Here is a 10,920-nt window from a genome sequence, read left to right on the forward strand (position 1 = left end):
CAGCAGCGCTGTCACCCCACTGCTTGCAATGCCTGAAATATGTGTGTAAGCAGGAGTTGTTGCAGGTTACTGATGAAACATTTTTGGTTTTTAAGAGGGTCTTATGGGATACTCACACTTTATATATAAATACATTTGGGGTTTTCATTATGCAAGCTATTACCTAACTTACGCATAAATGTCTGAAATGTGTCGTCCTATCTGTGGTGAATCTATATCACACTGAACTTGAAATAAACTTTCAATGATACTGTACTTTTATGAAACCTACCTGTATCTAACGAATCTAAAAATATATATAATATTAACTTTCTTGGAGTTCTCCTGTTGCCTTGGCCAGAAAAAGACCCAATGTTGTGAGAGATGTTCCACATTCTGCCAAATTAACCCATGTAAATCCAAACATTTAAAATTATCATCAACTATTAAAACATCTTCATGTCTTTAAAAAAAAAGACAATAAAGCCAGGTGATTGAACCTGTTCATAAACAGGTGTCTACAATGTTTTTTTCAGGTTGTAATCCTATTGCTTGTGCAAGGTGACCCCCGATACCCTCACCAAGTTTTGTTGTGGACTGCACATATTTTATCAGAAGCACCATTCACAGCTATTTTAATTAAGATAAATGACTCATCATTGAGTAAGAAACTACAGAAAATGGTAAAAATCACAAATATATAAACAGCAATGTCATAATTATTTACTTTGGGTCATTGTTTATTACTAGCATAACGCTTTATGAAACAGATCCAGTTGCGTATTAGCGATACAGATTCATATTTGACGTCAAATGTTAGAGAAAACAGGCTGGCAACACCTGCACTGTGAAAGTCACATTTTGAAGTACAAGCTGCATTTACTCCTGCAATCCACTAGATGGCACCACACAGGTACAACCAAAAAACGTGTCTCGGGAGAAACATGCTTTTCACGTAGTTCCGCTGACAGTAAACAACCAACGCAGACCTCCCAACCACACACAGCCAATATCTGACATCGACCAGCAAGTAGCGGGCCAGAACACCGCAACATCCACCGCTACTTCCACCAGGGGCACCAACACTTCAGCGGCTCCGAGACGGACATGGACGGAGAGTGAATGAGCAGACAGCGAGCTTAGCTCACCTGTCAGAGCCGCGGTGAGGATGGAGAACACCGAGGAGCTCTCACCTCTGCGGATCACCTCCACAGTGCGAGCGCTCAGCTCCGCACTGCGAGGGAAGAGTGAACACGTCCACGGCTCCGGCCGCGGTGAAAGCGACAGGATGTTCCCCGAACCGGAGAAGCTCTGGTTCAAGGAGAGCAGCGCGAAAAACCTGCGGAACAGGGACTTCTTGTCCCCGAGCACGATGCTCAACACGCTGTATGCGGACGGACAGGTCTGTCAGTCTTATACCCATTAAAATAAAATAAAATGTAAATGTACTGTAATCGTGTCTCGCTTCAAATTCTCGTTCGCTGTGCACATAGAAACTTTAAGCTTCTCGTCTGAAGGCGTACTAACTACATTTTTAACGCCAACTGCACTTATGACGTACCGTCACTTTATCTGCTGATAATCAACACGTAAAAGTTCATGCGACAAAAATCCTGATTTTATTCTTCCGCTGAGCAATATAGTTCTCGTTCGTATCAACGCTTCCACTCAGGTGTTCGACAACTTCAACGTTAGCCAATAAAAACAGAGGACGGAACTATCTACCTGAAAACGTAGGCTGACTCCAGAAAACTGGCTGTAGTTAAAAACTACCAAAAAGTTACATTTGCTCACTATGTAAAGGAATAAGGCAATCCATAAACTACATTTAAATATGTATGGCACTGCCAGAGTCCATATATTGATTATAAGCCACTGGTTTTCCTCCGTTGTGTGAGAGCAGACACTACCAGCCTGTAGCTGTAATTATTTACACACGAGTTGCAAATCTAATGTGGGTCAGCTGGCTGCTGAAACAGAGGCTGCACATACATTTCTCAGGCTAGAACTTCACACGAGCACTACTAAATAAAAGCAACCTTTACCTTTTTAGGTGGAAACGTGTCTCTTAAAGTTCTCTCTATTAATTGACATTTTTACACGTTTGTGTAGAAAATGTTTTAGCTTGTGCTGCCGTCATAAAGATATTAGTAAATGCTTCCAGACATCATCAAAACTCAGCCACCCGCCCGACATTTACAAAATCAAACAAAATATGGTGTCAATCACCTGTGCTGTGTTAGCACAAATTTCATTTGTGCAGTTATTTCTTTTTTTAGGATTACTCTTTTTTTTCCCCAGAGGTCACAAGAGATCAACCTGCCCCATGCCAGCCCCATACCACATACTGATATAAATACTAACAACATCAAATGAAACTGATATAAATTAACTGTGATATGTTTATGCAGCCAACATGTTTGTTTCACAGTTGATTGGCACCAAATTTGTTGGATTTTTGTCAATGAGGGGGAAAGGGGATGCCCTTTAGTGACCTCTGAAAACATTTCTTAATATGTTTAAAATGAGAGCGGCACAAATCTGCACAAGCTGTGTATAGGGCTGTTGTAGTTGTATCATCTACTTGATTATTTCTAGTCTGTTCCCTTTTATGTGTGTCTCCACTCAGGTTCCTCTGGCGGTCATGTCCCGAGTCCTGTCTCTCCGAGGCGGTGGGGTGCTTCCTGTGGCGGGTGGTGAGGTGATGGGTGAGGGCTTGAGGCTGCGAGTGGACCGGGTTGCAGCTTTCAGGGCTGTCCTGGTAGGCGGAACCACCGAGTATCTAAAGCCCTCGAGTCAGAGGGAGGGCTGTGTGGTGCTCAACTGTCCTGCGCTGCACCCTAAACCCAACACACCCAGTCCTGACACGCTGAGCCTGGGTCAGCTGAGAACTGTTCTGCTGGCTGACCACATGGGGGCACTGTTGAGGAGACAAGGGTGAGTCCGTAAGGGAATTTTAAGATGACAGAGAAGAATAACAGGGTGTCTTATTAGAAGATCAGACTATTTTTATTTTTCATTAATTGATAAAAATTTTAATGACGTGATAATTCTTCCTCCCCACAGATTTGAAGTGTACTTCTGCCCAACTCTGCCGGAGGGCAGCGACGTCGCCACCTTCTTCCAAGCTCTGGGCATTGATTGGCCGACGGCTCCCGCTAACTGCGCGAATGATGAGCGGGAGGAGAAGATCCAGAAAGCGCTAGAGAACTCTCCGTACAGAGAAAGGGGAACAGAGAGAGGCAGGAGGACCAGCGGGGGAGGAGGTAGAAAAGCTGCAGAGGAGGAGAACGAAGGAGGGCTCCGAATTAATTTGAAACGGGTTTTCCAAGAGGAAGGGCTGCTAGGGTATGACCCCACCCTTGGCACCTGCAAAGGTAAGGCCTGGGTCTTAGAATTTTGCATTTATTTAAAAACCCCTCGTTAAGTTTCTACGCTGTACCCCTCCTCCAATGCACAAAGATTATTTATGAACATTTTCTTTATTAAATGTGTTTCTTAGTTGACTGAGAGACTTCTCAAAATCCTGGTTTTATAATGAAGCTTCAAATCTTGATTTGTTGTAGGCAATGAAGATGTAAATGTGAATTTTGAATATTAACTGGTTAGATGACTTGTGTTTTGAATATGAGCGGCCATTTTCTGCTTGTATTTACCCAGTAGATGGGGTTTTGCTTGGTATGTTTATTTGGGGTTAAGAATTGTTTCAGCTGTTTGTTGTTTCACTAGCACACACATATACCAAAATTGATATTTTCTACTGGATCTAAGCACACAATTTTACTCTGAGGAGTAAACAAAAAAGATAAGAATGTTGCCAATCTTCCCAAGAGGGGGCGCCCCAGCAAATGATCACCGATGTCAAACCTTGCAATCCTCCGAGAAATGACAAAAACAGTTAAAACCTGTTAAGATTTTCAGGACTCGGTTAGCCTGCCAAAAATCTGAACAAATATGTTTCGTATTGGTAGAAAAAAAAGTCTCTTGTCCCTAAAAATAGTCTGGCGGCATGACTTAAATATGTACAGTTCCACCTGAACAAACTCCAATACTTCAATCTCAGTTGAACAGACAAATGACAAGTAGAGACGTCTGCCATAAAGCACCGCGCCATTTAGGAATAATAGAGCACAGCGCCTATGGTCAACTTTAGAGTCCAGCTGCACACGGAAAATATTCATTTTAGAAAAATATTTAACTTGTAAAAATATCTCCTGTAGTTTGTTTTTATCATGTGACAGTTCAGTCACTGTACCTGTAATAAAGCCAGGTGTAGTGCTTTCAAAAATACGTTTTTGCTACAAAATGTGCTGGATGTTTTTGACCAGGTTTAGGAAATCAAATATAAGAAAAGATGAGAGGATGGATGCTGAACAGCAATTTGATTCTCTTTTTTTTTTTATTTCTAGTTCACAGAGACAGTGTTTCCCACCTGGCACAACTGGATCTGTCCACGGCTGACATCACCGTGAGACAAACAAACACACACTTCGAAGCACACAAGTACCACATGTTGCAGAATCCTCTTTGTTCTCACGAAAAATGTCCTTCCTGGCTTTTTTTTTTCCCCCCAGGAAACCATGGTAACAGTGCTACATGTGACTTCTTGTCAGGATGAGTTTCGCCAGCAGCAGATAGCAGTGCTGTGGAGAGCCAGTGGAGCGACACACTCTCAGGTAACCACCATCATTCGCTCTCACACACGCACACACACACACACAACAGTGCAACTTATTGTGTTCATATTTTTTTAACCTGCTTTTACTCTTTCTGGGTGCAGAGACATCTTGTGTGTGGGCCTGTGAAGACCGCCGGTTCTCACCTCACTGCTGCACAGTACCTACAGTAAGATTCATTACTGTTCATATTTATTAAGTCTTTTTATCTCATGACTTGTTTTATAAACTTACCAGACTTTCTTCTGGTAAATTTGTAAAACAAGTTTACCAGACAACAAAGACAACAAAGAAATTTGTTGTCTTTGTGTTTTAGACCAGAAAAAGAAGAGATGTGCTTTTTATCTTCACTACTAACATTAATTACTAAATTACATTTCTACAATAACTGAATGCAAGACTAGTGATTTTTTTTTTCTGTTAGTGTTGTAGCCATATGTTTTAAACCCAGACTTTGGTGTAAATGTAGCTTCTGTTTTCCTCTCATCCAGGCTGAGAAAAGGTCAGATGAAGGAGGCTTCAGAGATGAAGTATGGAGATAAATTAGAGGGTGCGTATTGATTTTTAAAGAGTCTGGCTCCTTAAACAAATTGCTTTTGCAAAAGTCTGTACTTTTAACGTTTAGTGACCGTACAACCATAGACATTTTTTTAAAGTTTGCAGAATATGACTACCTGTGCCACTTCCTGTATGTGCTCTGTGTGTGTAAATGTTTTGAAGGGCAACAGGAGTGATGTTCTATACAGTATGTTAAATGTAAATGAGTCAAATGAACCCCTGCTGCAGGTCAGACCTGGGATGACATCATCAAAGTTATGACCTCTGCCACGGTCAGATTTGAGCTGCTATCAACAGTTCACACAAGCCCTGTGAGTTAAAACTCTCTTTACGCCTGAACTTGTCATGCGGGTGGTTCTGTACTCACATGCGCAAAGATTGTATGTTCGTAAAGATGCCTACATCGCTTAAATAAACCCACTTTTCCGCTGCTTCATGGTGTCAAACACGTCTTTTAACTAGAATCAGTTCCTTCAGGCTGAAGGAATTTTGAAAGAATGTAGTGAGCATGATCGAGGTCCGTGTGTCCAGGTGACGCTGGACGTCCAGAGGGAAGGGGGTGTGTCTACCAAAGGGCCAAGAGGAGGCGTGTTTGTGATGTATAACTGCGCCAGATTGCACACTCTGTTCGACAGCTACGAGAGAGGAGTGGAGAAGGGTGAGACCCGCTGACGCCTTTCAGTTCTGATGAACAGCTTGCAAACGAGCAGCCAGCTGACCCTCTAGTTTTCCCAGAATATAACATTACTAACATTTATTTGTTGTATTTATTGAACCTTGAGAGCTGTTAGATGCCAATACAGAACACACTTTTACAGTTAAGTGACAGCATGTCATGGATTGTGTTTTATAAAGGAATTTCTAAGTAGATACTTTGGTAATGGTAGTAACATTCACGTCCTATTTACTTGTTTTCAGTCGGTCTCAAACTTTTCTAACCCTCGGATGTACCTCAGTGTTCACTGTTTGATGAACAAATGAATGCTAAAAGTGATGTTAGCAATCTTAACTAGACAATATCTTAATGCCAATTATATTTTTGTTGTTTTATATAACATTAGGGAGTGGTCATTATTAAAGTATTACTTCCAAACATATCTTTAGTGCATTTTGATTTTTATTCACTAATAACCGCCACTAATCTTTGCAGTGCTTTACCAATTGGGAGATCTCGCCCTGTTGTGTTTTTTTTAGTTTAACCCAATAACTGGCATTTGTAATGTAAACATTTTGCAATAAAATTATTATTATAAGAAAAAACTGAGCGCTTGAATTTCTGAATAACGGAGTAAAAATTCTGGTTTTGGCAGAAATCAATGTTAATTGAGATTTGGAAATTAGATTTAGTGTTTGCCAAAACTGGGAGCCAAAATGATTGATTATTAGGTATAGATTACTGTGTTGCTTCCAGTTGTATAATAAAGGAAAATAATGAAAACAACTACAAAATAAAAGGAGAATCATCAGCTTTTATGTGGGGGTCATTGTTGTTGCACGGCTTAACACACACTCGTGTGTATATATGCATTCCTGCTCTGGTTGAAGCGTTAAGACTGAAAGACATTAGTGCAAGATGAGAGGCTTTCCACCATCTGTCTGCAGGTCTGTACCCAGAAATCCCTGATGGGTCCCAGTTGGACTTCTCTGCTCTCAAAGAAGAGGTACCATTCCATGTTTTTCCCTAATTTCTTTACATTTCATTGTTGTTTTTGTTGGTGTTTGAAGTCTGCCTACCACTGCAAAAACAATTCAACCCTAAACGCTGCTTTTCCTCCCTCCACCCGCACCCCCTACAGGGTGAGTGGCTTTTGCTCTTCAATTACCTTATTCCTTTCTCGGAGCTTCTCGACCAATCAGGACAATCATTAGATTGTGAAGGAGGAGGAGCCAGAGCGAACATTAAAACCGAACAGGTACGCCCGATTGACGAGCCATCGTTGTTGTCCGATAACTCAGGACTGTTGGAAGATTTTAATGTAACTTCCTTGCTTGTGTCCCTCCAGATCTGTAAATTTCTCGTCTCGCTCAGTAAAGACTTCAGCTCGTACTACAATAGAGTCCATGTGCTGGGGGTGAGGACGCGCTCATGTGATTTTCTGTGTTTTGATCGGATGAAACTGCAGCTTATTTTAAAATCAGTTCAAGTTGCCGACCATCTTTGTTCTTCTCAGAGTCGCTTGCGAATGTACTTCGGCCCACTGAACTTTTCCACATTTTGTCAAATTGCAATTAGGCCTCTCACAATAAACAATAAATCAATTAATCACACAATAAATGAAAAGAAACTCAATAACCTTCATTTGCTTGATTTATCGATTTTCTCTTTTCTCTCTCTTTCTAAAAAAAACAGATTTTCAGTCATGTGCTTGTCTCAACTATCCCTTTTTTTGAAAGACGAATTTGTTTACAGATTCATAATTCATTTGTTGTTTATTTATTTTGGATCTTTCAAATGCCTCCTAGTTCCGTTGTTTAAATGATCATTAGAATTGAACGTTTATTGATTTTGAGAATGTGTTCTTTCATTATTATGCCATTATTACTATTATATCACTTGAAAATGGTCTCAAAACAACAATATCATTGTTTATCGCAATAAGTTCTGGGACAATTTATCGTCCAGCAAAATATGTTATTGTGACAGGCCTAATTGCAACCAGAAACTTTAATGTGATTTAGTCATTATCCTCAGAGTTTCATGGAAGGTATTAAAAAAAATAAATAAATTGTCCTCCAACTAAACAACTTTGTACACAAAAAATGGACATTTGTGGTTGTGATTTGACAAAACGGGACAAAATCTTCATTTTGCAAACAATCTATGTTTATCCAATGCGGTTCTCATGTGTTTATGATTTGTTTGCTCAGTTAGGCATATGCATTGCTATTTATATATGTATTTACCACAAACATATATAAATGCTCTCTGTAATTATTATCTCTTGTTTCCAGGAACCATTGCCTCACCTGTTCAACCAGATGTTTTGTCGTCTCCATCTGCTAAGAGCCCTGAGGGAGCTGTACCACAGAGCTCTGGAGACCCTTAACCTCCCCCCCATCAGGCAGCTATAGCCTCAACATTACACCATCATCCTTCACACTTTGCTTCACCCAATCCGCCTTCTTTCCTAAACTCTTGCCTGTATGTCGTGTATCCAGCTGAGAGACTCAGTGTTACAGATACTTGTAGGATTTCTGCCCGTCAGTGTTGGTGGACTTACTGGAACTGATTATTTTATAAATGTCACTGTAAGATAGTTGCTCAGTTGCAGAGTTTTGACAGGAATAATTTGGCATTTTGACTCTGATGATGGGTATGGATGTCAGTATGACTCATCCATTTCATTCCGACTCAGTCGATTCTCATGCGTATTAGGAAACCTTGATTTTTTTTTTTCCTCTCCGTCCGTCTGGAGATCAATCAAAAATATCAAAGTATTCCTGTACCTTTTTCCATCAGCACATCTAGGACCAGAACCGGGACACCAGAATCGGGCTTTTGATTTCTGAACTTGTTCTCAGAACAGCACTACTGACAGATACCGTGTGATCTGACTCAAAAACACACTGAACCAAACAGATATAGTTTGATGTTTGTGCAAAAATCGGAGTACTATGAATCTACCAGTTGACAGATTTAGCTCTAAAACCTGCCTTAATGTCTCCGTGTATGCGTTTTGACCAACATTAACTCGAATCAGATTAATTTTGTGTATTTTAGGATAAATTTGATCAATTTTGAACCTGAACCTTGATATTGATGGATGATTTTGCATTTTTCTAATTTACTATAGAATAAAAGTCTAAATCAGAATAAACAGCCTAAGTTTAGTCACAACAAAAACTCACCTGTTTCATTTTTGCTGTGTGAACTGGATGTATTTAAAGTCTTACGTTTGAAGTTGATGCCAATGAAACTGGTTGTTAAAGCTGTTGCTTTAAAGAAAAGCCGAGTCAAACTGACTCTAACTTCAGGTTGATGCCGTTCTTGAAAGTGGTGAGTATATAGAGCACTCTGCATTTACACAGTGCATGTATTTATTAGCACCACTGGCTTAGAAAAGCTGTAAGAAGAGTTCACCTATAGCATACTAATGTAAGATCAAACTGGAAAGATGACAGAAATCCAACCTTCGTTAAGATTATTTAGTTGAGGAAAAACGTTCTATGAGCCATGAGGTCCTGCAGCTAGTGGTAGCATGATGTACGCAAGTAAAGCAAGCTGCTCCTGTGAGAACCAAGCTATTTACAATTTACAGTCATAATAAAGCAATTGGAGCTATAATGCACAAGGCTGGATCAGGACCAAGTTTCTCTCCCTGCCAAAACCCGGGGAGGACGACGATAAGGGAGGTAGAAAAAAACTTTCAAAGCTCAGTTTTAGGAGAATTGCAGCTATTTTTCCCCCCAATCTAAAAAAACTAAGAAAATTAAAATGCAACTTTGTGGCAGAAGTTGATGATAACTCGCTCATTGAGGTTAAAGAAGCTTGTTAAAGTAAACTGGTTTCTGTAAAACTAAACCTTTTTTTTTTTCTGTTGGTCCAAATCGCATTCATGTCTCGCCTCTTTAAATCACCTCCACTTCTCTATGCCTAACTGACGTTTACTGATTCCAGTTCGTCTGTGTATTTGTTCATGCCATAGATATATTTATTGTTGATTATTAAAAAATAAAATAGATATCTGTACATTGTGTATGTTATGCACACAAGTCTTAATCTAGATGTGTTCCTGAAGGTATCACGTAAATCCCCATTAAATCCCATCTATCCTGCTGGACAAATCACAGCCGTTAGTATTATATTGTGGAGTAAGTTATTGACAAAAACCCGAGCAGATATTAGGTCGTCGTGCCACAAAGTTAGAAAATATAAGACATAGCATGAAATTTATACATGAAAGTCTTATTTATGGATTTGGGAAGGGGACACTTAATGGCTGAACTGCTTTTTAATTTTGTATTAAACTGATTATTTTATCAGTTTCTTTTGGGGGTTTTTTGTGTTTTTTTTTTTTTTTACATCTAGCATACATTTCAAAATGAAACTAAATTGGTGTTTTGTGAACAAACGTCAAACACAAAAAACTCACATTTTAAAGATGATTTCTTTATTTTGACCCATGGAGATGTGTGGTACTTCTGTTTTATAGACTTTTGTTTGCCAAGAAACGGTGAGACGATTTTATTTGCCACTGTAATTGCAACAGTATTAAAGCAGAGGACATGCACAAATGAAGATTTTTCCTGTTTTTATTTCACACTCTACACTCTTACGCTACACTCTGCGAAGAACAACAAACCGTTCTCTACAAACAATCCACCATCTTGAAGATCTCTCAAACATGTTAGTATATTTATCTATATGATTATGGATAATACTACCGAACATCTGCCTATACACATCTGTCTGGCCTGTTTTCTCTCTATTTTTTTTTTCCCCACTTTGCAGAGTAAAACAGCACAGGCAGACGTTCTCAGAGTGGTTGCCTCCCTCAGGCTTGGGGAGACAGATGGACACACTGTTGATGCTTTGAATGATAAATCCCCGCATGCAAACAAGCAGATCCAACAAATGTCAACAAACAACACAGATCTACATCCTGTGAGGAAGAGCTTATTAATCCTCCATCATCTTTTTATCTCTAAGTCTAAGGAGCTGGTCTTTCTTACCATTTTTATCCTGATTAGTGGATCTCTAGTCTTC

At 39.7% G+C, this 10,920-nt stretch overlaps 1 protein-coding gene across 1 annotated transcript; it reads left to right on the forward strand.

Moving 5' to 3' along the window:
- Positions 1–917: 917 nt before the first annotated feature.
- On the forward strand, positions 918–10,452 carry dalrd3 (DALR anticodon binding domain containing 3). Its single transcript, XM_005800127.2, has 13 exons — positions 918–1,381; positions 2,609–2,916; positions 3,046–3,356; positions 4,389–4,447; positions 4,554–4,655; positions 4,760–4,824; positions 5,147–5,205; positions 5,442–5,524; positions 5,745–5,871; positions 6,816–6,874; positions 7,010–7,126; positions 7,217–7,285; positions 8,166–10,452. The coding sequence occupies exons 1-13, from the start codon at positions 1,148–1,150 to the stop codon at positions 8,283–8,285; spliced, it is 1,713 nt and encodes a 570-aa protein (XP_005800184.1). The 5' UTR covers positions 918–1,147; the 3' UTR covers positions 8,286–10,452.
- Positions 10,453–10,920: the final 468 nt, after the last annotated feature.

This window comes from Xiphophorus maculatus, chromosome 1 (genome assembly GCF_002775205.1).
Source record: "Xiphophorus maculatus strain JP 163 A chromosome 1, X_maculatus-5.0-male, whole genome shotgun sequence".
In the NCBI taxonomy this organism is placed as follows: Eukaryota; Metazoa; Chordata; class Actinopteri; order Cyprinodontiformes; family Poeciliidae; genus Xiphophorus; species Xiphophorus maculatus.